This window comes from Hippocampus guttulatus, chromosome 8 (genome assembly GCF_054856545.1).
Source record: "Hippocampus guttulatus isolate MCC_2025c chromosome 8, RoL_Hgut_1.0, whole genome shotgun sequence".
Classification (NCBI taxonomy): Eukaryota; Metazoa; Chordata; class Actinopteri; order Syngnathiformes; family Syngnathidae; genus Hippocampus; species Hippocampus guttulatus.
The window spans coordinates 10,197,974-10,213,406 of record NC_141268.1 but is presented as its reverse complement, the minus strand read 5'-3'; the positions used below and the strand labels follow the sequence as shown (position 1 = coordinate 10,213,406).

Below are 15,433 nucleotides of genomic sequence, written 5' to 3'. Positions count from 1 at the left end.
AAACATTCTGATAGATACTTTATTTAAAGTAGTGCACATATGTCACATTTGAAAGGATGTGATAAAATCACTTGAATGTCCACTTAATTAGGCACCCGGGGTAGACAACAGCCCTGCTATTGTTCTCTAATTAAAATATATTTTATATAAAATATATGTAATTTCATCATTTCCATTTAACGCAGCCATCTATTCTATCGCACCAATCCTCACTTGGTTGCTTAGTGAGTTTGAGCCTATGCCAGCCGACCTTTTGGCGAAAGACGCAGGACTGGTTTCTCCAGTTGACATTTGGTGAAAGAAAAGGGGTATAACATGGACAGTTCACCAGTCAACTGCAGGGAGTGCTGCGCTTTGCTCAACAGCCAGGAGGGATAGGACCTAGCTCAGGTGCATCAGAAACATGTGTATAGCTCACATATCCGCAATTAAATGGCTTATCTTGCCTGCTATGTCGGCAATTGATGACTCACGAGAGCATACCTGTCAACTCATACGGTTTAGCCATAGTTCATACGGATTTTGTGGTGAATCTTACTATATGGCCGTATCGCACAAATCATACGGATTCTGACAATTTCCGCATTTTCCCCCCTAACAGGTAGTTCCGTTTGCTTTTGCCCTGAATAGTGCTAGTCTACTCGAATGCTTTCATTCCCAAGTGCTAGTCTACTCGAATGCTTTCATTTCCAAAGTAAATATGAATGGATGCTGTAACTTCGAGCCAATGGGTCAGCATTTGGAGTTGGTGAAAAACGTAACGCAGGAATACAACTCTGAACACAGTAATGCCACTAAGTAGAATGATGATTAGACATTAACCAGACATTGTATTATAGAGATCAATAAATATCATTGAAAATTTCGTGGGGGGTGGGGGTGGGGTTGCCGTTATTTTGACATTTAATTGTTTTTAACATTGGTATGTTATAAGGATTTTTTGCCTCTTTATAAGGATTTTTTTGGTAGTTTATACAGGTTGGCGCTCCGAAAAGTTGACAGGTATGTGAGAGGAGTAGAAAATAGATGGGAGAAATCTAGTAATCATCTGCAGGACAGTTGCATTATTCTGGATGAAACGAACAGTATTGGCCAACAAGTGCCTGTGTGCATTCAACAAATAATCAGAGTGAAGGGATTAAACATGGAAAAAGTCAACAACATGAAATAAAGAACAGCTTGGGGGGGGGGGGGGGGGGGGTTAACAAATATGAAATAAAGAACAGCTCTCAGTGAACTTCCCTCATTAAAAGACATTGTACATTAAAAGACGGGGGAGGGGTAGTCAACAACATAAAATACAGATCAGCTTTAAGTGAACTTGTACAGTAAAAATTCATTCACAATCACAGTCGATCCAAGTGATTTTGACACTGGTGCTTTGACATAGTCAGCATCGCACAACAATGTCCACACAACCGCCTCGCTCACAAATTGACAGTGAAAAAATTTTTTTTGAGTTGCACCCTTGAAGGGTAGAGGACATGACAAGACTGGCACGGCTACTTCCAAAGAACACCTATTGGTACTTAAGAATTTAACATTCAGCTTTTTGATTGTGTGTATGCGGCAATAACTGATTAAGTTACTAATTTTGTTTTAAAATTGGAATGTGTGTTTATGTCCAAGACTGGTTCACTGTGGCACAAGTGATGTGGCAAAAAAAAAAGGAAAAAAAGGAATTGAATGAAATGATTAAAAAACGTGTACTGTAGGGTCATCAGGAAGTAGACTGACTACATCCGCCGGGTTGTCTGTCAGTCCTCATTGGTCTCAACTCATTCTCTCAGGCACATCAGACTCTCCAGGTGTCAGGCACTGCTTCTCAGACTCTCCAGGTGTCAGGCACTGCTTCTCGCATCCTTTCACACGCACATTCGCGTCAGCGTTCTCTCGCGCACGCTCTCATCGTCTCGCGCCTCTTTCACACTCTCGTTCACCGAAAAGGTGTTTTTAGTTTTCGTTTGTTAACGGGAGCGTCACGTGCATTGGCGACTGGTGGTTTTGAAGGCCACGGTCCAGCCGGAGATGTGCTACGTTCCAGGTCTCCCCGTCAGCAGGGGTAAAGGTATGCTCATCCCGGCGTGGAGCCGCGTAAAGCCTCCTGCATCTTGGCTCGAGCTACTTTGTAGCGCTCCACGATCTGCTTGATGTGGTCCTCTTCCTCGCGCTGGAGGATGAGCAGGAAATTCCTCAGTTCCGGTGTGGTGAAAGCATCCCACTGCAAACAGAAGGAACACTGGGTTAGCTGTAGCAAAGTCGTTTTCAAATGTTTCGCAGAAATTACCACTCTTTGATTAAACCAACAGGCAAATTTTAAGAATGAGGGAGGAAGCCGGAGTAACTGGCCAAAAATAAATAAACAAAAAAACACTAAAACATGGGGAGACCTTGAACCAGAGTTAAGATTAAACTAAATGAAACTAGAACCTTGCAACTGTGAGACAAATATGCCCACTCCACTGTGCTGCCTGATGCCGAAGTCAGACTACATGAATGTCGCCCTGTTTTGAGCTGACAGACGTGTCGCAGAAAAAGAATGTAATGTCAAGTCTCATCGCCGATTCTGAGTCGTTTTGTTGCGTCGTAGTCCGTGTAGTGTGACATACGCAACAATTGGTCATAAGGTGTATCAAACCACTCCCATCAAGACTGTGCATTTGGCAGCACTACAAGTTAATGTCAACCAATTTAATGAGCAATGAAACACTTACATTGACTTCTCCGGTCTCATTCTCCTTCAAAACAAAGCTGAGCACTTTCTCATTGGGTCCAGCACACAGTCGCAGAGGTAGGGGGCGCTCGTTGTCTGACAGCTTGCGAATGTAAACTGCAAACAAACAAAAGCTCAGTTTAGAAACAATTTAAAGAACTAAAGTGAGAATGAAGGTTAAATGATTTGTGTGAATATGTGCAATACCTTGGTCGTGGCGCTCGCTGCGCTCAAACAAAGCGAACTTGCCAGGGTTGTCGACCACGGTGAACTTTTTCAACAGGGCCTCAATGACTTCGCGAGCTGACGTGCGGGAGCTGATGTGCAGGTGCTTGGACGCGTCTTTGGGCAGGTAGAAAGAGGTTCGCCGCTTCACACCACCGCCCTTCCTGGGGCCGGCGTTTTGCGCACCTCCGCATCCTGCTTTCTTCGGGTGCATGACCGACACGGGCCGTGCCAGCTTGAACTGAACTTTGATGAAGCCGGTGTAGGAACCATCTTTGTTCTGTGCACAGGAACAAATCATTACAACTGTGGTACAATCTTAACACTAATACATATCAGTAAATGTAAAAGTAAGTCTACACACACCCGTTCTTTGAGCAGCTTCTAGAAAGTAAACTCACTTTTAATGGTAGATGTGTGTTAACTGACGACTGTTTAACATGCACTTGAATGTGATTGGTTAATTTTGAACACAGCCCACGTTACAAGGGCATACGCATACATGTACACATTATCTCCCCCATTGGTGTGAGACGCTTAAAAGGTCAAGAGTGAAGTTATTTTAGAAAACCCAAACGTCACAAGTAATTAAACAATATACATTAAATAAAGCATAGAAAAAATAATTTCTATTTTACAAAGTAATGATTTCCCCGAAGTGAGATCCTGACGAGCGACAAACCCAAAAGTGTGACGTCACATCAAGGCACCGGAGCTCACTATGGTAGTGTACAAAGCCTGTCAGAAATCCATTCGGAAAGCAATGTTTCAGAAGTATCTCCTGGTCGTCGGGGATGAGATCTTACCCCAAGTGGAGTACCTTGGGGTCTTGTTCACAGGGGAGGGAGATTGAAAGGCAGATCGGTGCAGTATGTGCTGTGATGCGGACTTTGTATTGGTCTGTCGTGGTAAAGAAGGAGCTGTCCTAAAAGGCCAAGCTGTCGATTTACCGGTCGATCTACGTTTCTACCCTCATTTATGGTCAGGAGCTATGGTTACTGACCGAAAAAATGAGATCCCGGATACAAGCGGCCGGAGAGCGGCTCTGCCTTAGAGATAAAGTGAGAAGCTCGGCCACCCAGAAGGGGCTCAGAGTCAAGCCAATTCTCCTCCACATCGAGAGGAGCCAGATGAGGTGACTCAGGCATCAGATTAGGATGCCTCCCTGGTGAGATGTTCCAGACATGTCCCACCGGCAGGAGGCCCAGAGGAGGACCCAGGACACCAAGGACAGATTATGTCTCCCGGCTGGCCTGGGAACACCTTGGGATCCGCCTGGGGAGAGGGAAGTCTGGGCTTCCCCGCTAAAGCTGTTATTCCCACGACCGGGCCCCAGATAAGCGGTAGAAAACGGATGGATGGCTTGATGGACTTTGACTTAGTAGGCGTGTGTAGACTTTTTATGTCCATTGCAAACGTAACACTCACCATGTTCATGAACAGATTGCTATTGATCCGAGTATTGTACTCCTTGACCTTCTTCTGAGTATCGGCAGTTGTCAACACCTGCTTTCCACATTCGGTTGGTTCATCCTGAAGGGAGAGAGAAGGGAAAAAAGTGTTGACCCCCACAAGACTTCAAGTGTTCCATTTCCAAACATAATCAGGAAATGGTATCATAGATATGTTGCACTTAGCCCAGTCTCAATTGTAATGAAAATACTTTTATTGTTCAATTGCTTTTTATTATTATTTAATCTTCTCATAATACAGAATTATGCTTATGACATTATAAATTCTCTCACAATATGTTGACTTCATTCTCATAATCACTTTATTATTAGCTTTTTATTTTACATGTGGTCAAAATAGTCCTGCGTTTTTGGACAATACATGACCAATCTGTAAACACAATAGAATCCTATTGTGTTTATTTTTAAATTCCTGCTTAAATGACATGACTTCAAAATTATGGCTCCAAGAGACGAATGGTCAAGTGTTTGCTGCAAGACAATGTAACATTGTCTTTGTAACATCAAGGCTTGAAAAGACTTGTTTGTTGGATCTGGCATGCACTGGTTGCATCAGACTCACATCCTGCCAACGCAGGCAAAAGTGACGCCATCCAATCTTGTTCTGCGCCTGCGCCTCGCAGCTGTGGGAGGGCTAATGGAAGGATGAGGGAAGGGTGGCGGTGGGAAGCTGTGGAGAGCGCCAGTACAACTTGCAGCTGTTTGCATGACTGTGAGCAAAAAAACTCGACAGCGCATTCCTTCAGCGAGTGTTCATGTAAAAATAGCCCCCGCGCCGGTGGGAGATACAATGCCCTCCCTTGTACAGCAGACATCCTGTGCGGTCAGCTGACTCCTCGGCCAGTCACGTTTCACTCATTACAGCGCTGGCAGTTTCGTGAGCATGAAATAGGCTTTTTCCTGTTTGCGCAGGCCAAATGGCATTTCCTGCATCGGAAAACAACGAAACAGCACATTTTATTTCCACACAAGCCACTATGGTAGTGAAAATCCCAACAATTCTTCGATTAAGAATGTGGCCAAGCGCCTTTATTTCTTTAAGTTTAGAAAATGTATTCTAAATATGAGGTCTAGACTCTGGGTTTACAAGAATTCAATGGGTAAGAAGTATAAAAAAAAAAGCAATTGTTTCACTACTCCTGGCCGATTGAAGAAAGATGTGTTAGAATTACGCTGTATCCAAAAAAAAAAAAAAAAAAATCTGTAAGAGTCCCAGGTGCAGTTTTCCGATAACGCTGATGGGAGTAAAACCAAACCGACGAGCAAATAATGTGTGGGTTGGTGTGGACTACTACAACACAAAATACCACAACATCCCATGAATCATCTATGATGCAAGAATGAGTGTAAAAAATGATGGGCGTATGTACATGGAAATATGAGAGGAGCTTATGCGTCACTAAACACACCCTTCTGGTGCAAGCTATGGGCTGGTTGTATTTCAAAAGGGTACTTTGAACGACGCCTGTCTGCTTCATTTGCTTAGCATCCTATCCGGACTGTCCCAATCACTACAGGAAAGGGGAACTAACTCAATATGCTTGAGTAACCAAATAACAAGTTGGTATTAATACATTACCTTACTACCAACACTAAACATCACCAACACAACCAAATCCAAATCACACTAAACCTTTCATGCACGAATTATGATAACCTCCATCAGTCAGGGGGTGGGGGAATTCGTTCATGTACGAGAGAGCAACTTTTGAATAGCTTCCCTCTGTGGTGAGCGCTGTCATGGAACGGGCTAATGCACTAAATAAAAAAGTGCTCATTTATTACGCAGTCGTTGATTATGATGGAATACAGCGCCATCTGTCCACGCCAATATAAGTTCAAAAACCTTTAATACTGTCCAAAGGCAGACCAACTACATTTATGTCATCTTCCCGAACTCTTTACTCAATCTGCACCCACTTTATACTTTGTGGCTGACACGGTTCAGTACATCAAAAGCAATAAAGACATGACAGTCAGCGCAAGAGAGGGCCCCTGTAATCAGAATCAGAAAATCTTTAATCGTCTCACAATGGAGAAATTCCCAATGGTGGCACCCATGTCTGCTTCAACTCATGATGGTTTTCCCAAACTAAGCATATACACTGCATCAAAACCAATTAAATCAGTGGCAACCACTCAGCAGAACAAGTGCGAACCTATTGATGCCTGGAAGCTAAGTTCTCACTGCATGGGCCCAGTGGTTTTTGGGTCAAGGACCATACACAAATACCAAATTACACCATTTCTAAATGAAACCAAGGAAACTGGTCGAAGTAACAGCCCATTGAAAAGGCAGAGACAACTGGAAGGCTTGAGAACTCTCCTCTGTTGTCATTCTAGCTTCTGGTTTTCTTGAGTTGTTGTGGTCTCATAAGGTAAAATCCCAAACACCACACTAATATTTTACTTGAGGAAAAAAGCAACCTTCTTTTAACAATCAATTGCTTTATAAATAAAACACCATCCAAAAATGTCAAATCCTAACCACCACACTAAGTTATTAACAAACAAATTAGAACCACAATAATGTAAACATGGTTTTCGGTAAAACACCACTACAGACGGTCAAATGACAGCGTTTGGAACTCAAACATCTTAGGTGAAAAAGTCTCGTTTTACAAAATGGAAAACTCCGATTGGCATACGACATTAAACAGACAGAGCTGTAAGATTTACAAAAAGAAGACCATGTAGATTCCAATAAATTCTGTTTTGAACTGGAACACCACCAAAAAAGGTCACACGCGCAGTTGACTGCCCGTTGAAAATGGATTCAAGGACAACTGGGAATTTTGAGTACTGCAGTCTAAAAGGCGGAAGCGAAGCACAACTTCCACATTCCACATCGATTTTGTTCGTTCTTATTTTTTTCGAGTTTTTGTTTGTTTTGCCTCTCACCTTCTTGACGTCAGAGTTCGCTTTGCGACCCTTGGGGAAGAAGGACGTGCGGGCAGTGAAATACTGCTCGAACTCTGCGTCGGAGTCTGCCGCTTCGTCGCTGCAGTATCCGCTACTGGTGGAGCTGCCCCACGTTTTCTCGAAGGAGGGCGACTTGTCTGCGCTACTGGCCGTGGACATGGTGATGAGGGCCTGAAAAACCTTAAGCTACTTATAATACGTTCCAACTAAGCGATCAAATTAAGAGCTTCTTGGAGGCTGTCTTAACTTTTATGGCGAGCCGATGTAAAATACAAGCGACGATCTACCTCAAACAACTTGATCGACAGCTATGATCAATGAATAAACGTCAACTAATCTCTCTCGCAGACGTCTTCACCCGGCCTCGTTTCCGCTCGACAAAAGTGTAACTGTGTGAAAAAGGATGCACTTGGGTGGAGACCCCGCCCGGCCCGTGGCCCCGCCCATTAGGCCGTTGGCTTTAGAAAATACACCAATCCAACGCAGCGTTTTCTGATAGGACGCGTGACAGCCGGAAGCAACGTCTGATTCTGACAGGCTTCCTGATTGGACTTGCGACCGAGAGAGCAAAAAAAAGGTAACTGAAGGGTACTCTGCGCATGCGCATTGAGAAGCCGCGCAGTCTCGTGCTCCCCGTTAAAGTGGTAACGTGTCGAAGCCAACGGAAATGGCGTCAAATCAACCGTCATTTAGCCGATTAATGTCGTATGATTTCGCACACTGTCCAACTAATTAATAATGTAAGTGGTGGATGGGCGGTGGATTGGGGGGCTTTCAACATAATTTAGGTAGTAATGAACCTAAATTTCTTGGCATTGTAATTCATGCAAAATTATCCTGGAAACCACAAATAGAAAATTTCAAAAGAAAATATCTTAAAACCAACGGTATTCTTGACTAAGCCAAGGACCTCCTAAATCAGGAATCATTTTATACAGTATGTTGTTCATTATTACTCTCATAACTGACATATCAAGCGGAGACATGGGGTAAGACAAAACTCAATGAATCAGATATTTATCAAATTAAATACTCCCAACTCCCAATTCAAAACACCATAAATAATAAACAAAACAGAGAATAACCGACTTTACCACAGTACCTGGAAGCTGTTCCAAATCATAGAGTTGTTTCAGGGGCGCAAGTGTCTTGTAAAAATCAATGACAAGAACAGACAAAGCAAATGTGTGTCATTTTTAAAGGTGTTAATTCATGGAACATTTAAAGAGAATTAAAAAGGTGGAAATCACTGGTTGCGTATAAAAATAGGTTCAAAAATAACATCCAGCCGCTTCCCCTCACAAGCATCGAGCACATGCTGCACCAGATTCAAGCCGTCTTCGGGCAGCAGGCAGGGTACACCCTGAACTGGTTGCCAGCCAATCACAGGGCGCACATAGGCAACAAGCATTGACACTCCCAATCATACCTAGGGACAATATGGAGCATTCCATTAACCTGCCACACATGTTTATGGAATGTGGGAGGAAGCCGGAGTATGAAGAAAAACCCACACAGGCACAGGTAAAACATGCAAACTCCACACCGGAAGGCCAGAACCCGGAATCAAACCATGACCTCAGTACCGTGAGACAGATGTCCTAATCAGTTGACCAAAGTGCTGCACAGTTTAACAATCCAGTACTACAAATGGATAGATAGTCCAAGAAACCACTGAATTCAATGGTCTAAAAGTTTAGCTTAAGCATGTGTGCCTATTTTTTTTTTGTCAGATTGTTTTCATGTGAAATTATTTTTACCATCACAGTATTTTTTTTACTCTTATTAAATTATTTATTGCTCTCTCTGTTGTGGTGTTTTTGTTTGACTTGTTTTTACAGCAAGGACTCTGTGAAAGTAAAGTAAAGTAAAGTAAAAGGATTCTCCCACTGAACCAATATAGCGACACTGATCATGAAAATATAAAATATGAACAAATCTGTTCATGTTAATATTGTTCAAATCTCACCAAATTAGGTTATATTATTTTTAGTTTTATGTAGGATCTTAATGAAATAGCTTCAAGGAGGTAAAGTTTCACTTTCAGTGGAGATAAAAACTCCTGTTCAAAGGCCAGGTTTTTAGGATGTGAAAAAGTGAGAAAGGAACAAATCATTTTCAAACTTTTTCCAACAGTATTGTGACCTATAACCTGTACAACTCAATTAAAAATATTTTAGATGAGGGTATTTGAGGTCGGCAAATGAAGTAATGTGGTTGCATAAGTGTGCACACCCACTTGTAAGTACCTGTACTTTAGTTTTGGCGCTGTCCAAAATTGATCAGTCACATTCAAATTCATGTTAATGGGAGTAAGCAAACACCTGCTACCATTTTTCCTAACGTAGATTTGTTTTTGGGTTTTTTACTCTCGAAAATATACAACTTAGTTCTCATAGTATTACAACTTTAATCTTGAAAATATTCACCTTAAATCTTATGGTATAATTACTTTTTCCTTTCGGCATCTTCCTAATAACGTAAGCCTTTGTAATATTTGATTTTCCATCTGTATAATCATTATTACCATGGTGGGTCGTAATAGAGCATAAATGTCCACCCATTTAATTGTAATCTTGACAACTCATGTTTGGAAGTTATTTTGGACATTTAAACTGAAAATCCAAACAAACAGGCACCCCACACTGGAGAATGATGAACCTGTTTTCAAGGTATGGAATGCGGGTGAGGGTGTGTCAGGTGATGCTAAAACAATAGAATAAATAAACTACCTGTGATTATACATACTCGCTACAGATGCGACATTGGTTCAACTGGTGATTCCACTTTCAAGTTATGAGGGAACGTATCTATGACAATGACTTTCATTCAGTCGTGGCTCCCTCTGTTAATGCACTTCATTGTGAATAGGAAATCAGATTCTCGAACATCTTGTGCATACACGATAGCACTGAGGGCCTAAATTGCTTTCAGGCAAACAGTTTATGTAAAATAAAAAATGTAAAGAATTATGACAGGTTCTCTGAAGTTTTACTTGTTTTAGGCCTGGCTAAGTGCATGTCAATGAAGTTGAGAGTGCATGAATATATCTATTGAGAAAACCTTATTGAGAAAACCTTACAAGAAATGTTGTTCATTGTGCATTTCCCCTACTGCCTGTACAGTACTTCCTTTTGTAAAGATATCAGGCATTCCTTTTTCTGCTTTGAATTTGTGCATATGATCATTTGGAGGATACTCAACAAAATATTTCAGAAAATATTTACTTTATCCCTGAATCCCCCCCCCCCCCCCCCCACACACACACTTTATGTTACATGCAGGTTTCAAAGACAATGTAACATGCAAATCAAGAGTCCTGTAAAAGTACTCAGTTTGTAGGAGTAGCCACGGAAACTAGTTAAGACAAAGTGCTGGTACTGTACCCCTCTGAAAAAAAACTCAGTGGCCACAGAAACAACTTTAATCTGACTAAAGTAAAAATAAAGACAGATGTTACCATTCACATTCATCTCTTCAATTTGTCAACAATTTTCATCCTGCAGTCATGTCCAGAGACGTTGCATATAGTCCAGTGAATCTTAACTTTTTGTATAGGTGCAACTGTAGTCACAGGAACATCAAGCTTGTCTATAATTTTCTTTCGAATCCTCCAAGACAGCTCTTTCCTTTGCTTCCTCTACTACAGGGGTGTCCAAAGTCGGTCCTCAAGGGCTGCTGTCCTGCCCGTTTTCCAGCTTTCCCAGGAGCAACACACCTGATTCAAATACTGGTAATCAGGAACGTTCTAATGCTGCCTCAGAGCTGTCTGATGAGCTGATCATCTGAATCAGGTGTGTTGCAGCCCAGAGAGATGGAAAACAGGCAGGACAGAGGCCCTCCGGGACCTGAGCTGGACATGCCTGCTCTACTACCTGTTTAGTGTGGTACACACAATGTCACCAAACGGCACAGTGACTAATTGTAACATTTTAAAGTTTAAACCAAACAACTGACTGATTACACGTTTAAAGACAACTGTGGTGCTAACTCGAAAATATTGTCTCAAGTCAAATGATTATCAATATCTTTTCTAGGGTTACCATTATTTTTCTCCAGGCGTGTTTCATGAGTTTGTTTATTGAACCACAATTCAAAAGCAATGTGTCAGGTCCATCAATTTGACATCTAGACTGATTTTCATTGGTTGATTTTCTTCTTATTTTTATTTTTTTATTTATATATATATTTTTTAAATTATTATTACTTTTGTCAGATTCAAATTATTTCTGTGACCAATGCGAGTTTTTCTTTTCTTAACAGAGGGATATCAACAATTTTGTCCATGTGTGTCAGCAACAATTAAATACCCTCCTTGATGGAGGTCATGAATGAATGTGACAACTACTATTTTAGAAAAGTGGAAAACCCATGCTTTGTGATTCAAGGTTCCTTACCACATTGGTATCTGTTTCGATTGTGTGCTCCACAACCAACATGTAGTCAGTGGAAGAACTTCGATCCCAGCTGCAGTCTAAGCGGATCAGTGGACGACAGCGGTAGTGGCATGTGAACTTGCAATCTGGAGGAAGGGAATGTTTCAGACACACTAGTAGAATTATGTATACACACAATTCATTGCATTGCTCTGTCATGTTCCAAAAAGTCCACTAGTGGCCATTATAGTCATTGCAGTGGAGTAGAGCTGTCGAGAGTTATTATGAATAATTTGGAGACCAATGCAACATTAGAAAATATAACTACAATCAGGGATGAAATACTTTCCAGTTTCACATGAGAATGCTTGTATGAACAAATATTTTGGTCATTGCTATTTGCAATTTACAAAGTCAATAAGAACACGATCCGACACAATCAGATTTTTGTTGCTGTGCTTTATGCGCATGTATCCTTTGTTTTTGTTTTCTTTGAATAATATAGTGATAATACTGATCATTGTGGAAATTTGGGTCATGATAATCGAGGCATGAAATGTTTCATCTCAAACCACACTATTAAATGAAAAGCTTTTAAGATCATGAGACACTGAGTACTTTTAGTAATTTTGGTTAAAATAACCAAAATAAGATAATGGTTTGCTGTTATTATTATCATCAGACATGTGATGCATTAGTGTTTCATAACTACTGTATAGGCACGTGGTTACACTTTCTGTATAAACCACCAGCTTATCTTTGTGTGGGCTTCTGCTGAAGAACAGGAAGTTCAAGACTTTGTTTCATCTTGAAGATAAAGTCTTAAACAAGAGAAACATACAGACAATGTAAGGGAGTCTGACATGTATAAATGTCTGCCAAAAGGGCGGAATTAAGCTGGTCAACTTCCAATTGTCGTTTTATTTCATTTCCATGCATCTTCTCTCCACACAGACACGCATCGGTGGACTCACTAGCACAACGCAAGCTCTGTTTGTAGAGGCCCCAGATGAAGTCCCCACACAGGTCGCACCACGTGGGCTGAGCATGGCTGCAGGGCTGGAAGTCGTGGCCCTCCCCGGTCTCCTCTGCCAGGCTCTGGTCAAGGTCGCAACTGCTCAGGACGCGGATGATGCCCGCCCTGCTCAGCAGATCTGGCACCTTCCCCCGGCTGATCCTCAGGGCGTTGGCTCTCTCCAAACGTGGCGGGGAGCGAGGCGAGCATGCGCTAGTCAGCTGGACCTGCTCTCCGCCAGGCGTTAGGTCACGCAGCTCGATGAACTCCCCCATGGACATTGTGTCACTCACGACCTCTACACCTCCATGGTCACTAAGATACAGTAAAGACACACTTAAAAACACTGAAATATTAAGTTACTCTGCACAGAAACTGTCTTCACAAAGCTGCTAACTTGGACGAATGAATATGTGCTCCTATTGTGTCGCACGAGGAGTACGGTAAACAAAATAATAGAAATCACTCTAACTTGAGCAGTTATGATAATATTGTGCTCAGTGATTTCTTTGTAATTGGCCCAGAAGCAATGACCAACGTTTACAACCGAAATTTTATTTGTTCCATTAAATTGTATGATTTTATTCTCAACAGCGGCGGCACGATGAAGACTGGTGAGCATGTCAGCCTCACAGTGCAGAGGTTATTGGGTTTGATTCCAGGCCGGGAAATTGCTGTGTGGAGTTTGCTTGTTCTCCCCGTGCCTGCATGGGTTTTCTCCAAGTACTCCGGAGGAAACCGCAAAAACATTCTTGGTAAGTTAATCGATCACTCTAAAATTGTCTGTAGGTATGATTGTGAGTATGAATGGTTGTTTCTCGAAATCAACTGGGATAGACTCCAGCACGCCCATGACCCCAGTGAGGATAAAGCGGTTCAGATAATGGATGGATGGATTGGATGGATCTTCCCAACTATTTTGTAACAATTGTGCGTGGCTGCATTGCTTCCAGGACGTATTCATGAATGTCAGATTCTCAACCTTTGTATGTTACCATGTTGCCAGGGACTTCAGAATTATTTGTGTAGGGCGATGTCACTCCAACTACATTAGCTATGGGACTGTTTTTTGAACCAGTCAGATTTCAAATTCAAGTACAGTATCACTATTGGTACGTCGCCTCCCTCTAATCACTGAACAGTTCAGTTATATTTGACTCTTTAGTACATTTGCATTTCATCTTTGACTTTTATTAAAATACACAATTTGAATCTAACTTTTATATGGAGTGGATTTCACTTAAATGATTATTTAAGTAGTTTTTCCTTTTAATTTTCCTCTAATTAAATGCAGTTTAAATGTGTATACCGTGCATAATGTTACAGTGCTTTACACTAATATTAGAGATACTGTACTTTTTATCCTTAGGTCTACTCTCTCTCTCTCTCTCTCTATATATACATATATATATATATATATATATATATATATATATATACTGTATATATATATATGATGGTGTACTTGGCGGGAAAATTTTCTAGGATAAAACATGTGCTTTGGCTGGATAATGGTTGAGAAAAACTGCTGATGCATCACGCTTAAACAACATTTTCAAGTTCTAGCTAATTAAAGGCATTCTTCATTGTGTTGTTAATATTGTTATGTCAATGTGAGAAAGCAATATGCAAAATCGAAATGCGCAAAATATGAGCTCTAAAAGTGTGTTTTAACACTTTGAAACCAAAGTGTCGTACAGGACACCAAGTGTACAAAAATAGCTTAGATAAATCGTGATGTCAGCAGACTGCCAAAAGTACCTCACCTCAACTAAGATCATGAATAAACATCTACATTTTAACCAGACTATCATCCACATGCTTCTCCATTAAACCATTCTATAAACACTCTTTTCAAAATGTATTGTTCGGCGTGTTTTCGTTTAGTCCCACTCACTCAGTAAGATGAGAAAGATACGCGCTATGTTTGAAAAACATCTTCCATCCGAAGAAGAAAACTTTCCGCGGCAGACATCTCGGTCGGGCTGGGCTTCTTCTCTCGGCGTCCCGTCTAGAGGAAGTACGCCGTCAGCACCGGTCGTTTGTCACGGCTCTGCCCGGTGCTATCACGGAGGAGGGCACTCCATTGGAAACATCTGTGGGGGCTCGAAGTAGTATGAGTATAGCGGGTTGAAGTTTGAGGCGGAGGAAGACGAGGGGGAGGAAGAGTAGGAGGAAGCATCAGCAGATGAACTGCAGCAACATCCGGGATGTTTTCAAGCAGGCCGTGGAGGGGGCTGTGAGAAAGCCCACTTCATTGATAAATGAGCAAATTTTGCATACGGTGTCCAAGTATTTGCACAGTGATTGACTTTACACACCTCCACAATGGGTTTGAACTGTAGTGATTAATTTACAATCATTTTATTCAGAGTACTTTCCATTCTCAGGGGCTCTCATGGGCTTTCTTAACTTTTGACCTGAGGGCCCAGTGTGTCCTGTGTGAAATGGTTCGAGGCAAATTCAAAAATATGATTTGTGATGACTTTAATGTTTATCTGATGTTTTCTTTCAAAAATTCTCCAAACCTTGTAGTGTTGTATGTTTGGTTTCTATAAGACGTTTTGAAACCTTCAGTGCTTTTTCCTTTTGGTGCGGTTTGACATTGACACCTTACTGTCACCTGGTGGCAGGAAGCTTGATTGTAATTGAGTATCTCTTTGTCAACAGCAACACATTTATATTAATGTAAATGTAATTAAAATACGCT

General features: G+C 41.5%; 1 protein-coding gene across 2 annotated transcripts; it reads right to left on the bottom strand.

The window, feature by feature from the left end:
• Positions 1–5: 5 nt before the first annotated feature.
• Positions 6–14,882, bottom strand: LOC147201082 (ras association domain-containing protein 1-like). Of its 2 annotated transcripts, XM_086117685.1 has the most exons (7): positions 14,621–14,882; positions 12,683–13,038; positions 11,730–11,854; positions 4,367–4,471; positions 2,921–3,218; positions 2,715–2,830; positions 6–2,221 (listed from the first exon to the last, which is right to left on the bottom strand). In XM_086117685.1, exons 1-7 carry the CDS (start codon positions 14,659–14,661, stop codon positions 2,075–2,077), a joined length of 1,188 nt encoding a protein of 395 aa, XP_085973811.1. In that variant the 5' UTR covers positions 14,662–14,882; the 3' UTR covers positions 6–2,074. The 2 variants fall into 2 exon arrangements, with proteins under 2 accessions (XP_085973811.1, XP_085973812.1); XM_086117686.1 differs by lacking the exons at positions 11,730–11,854; positions 12,683–13,038; positions 14,621–14,882 and adding an exon at positions 7,312–7,732.
• Between the last annotated feature and the right edge of the window lie 551 nt (positions 14,883–15,433).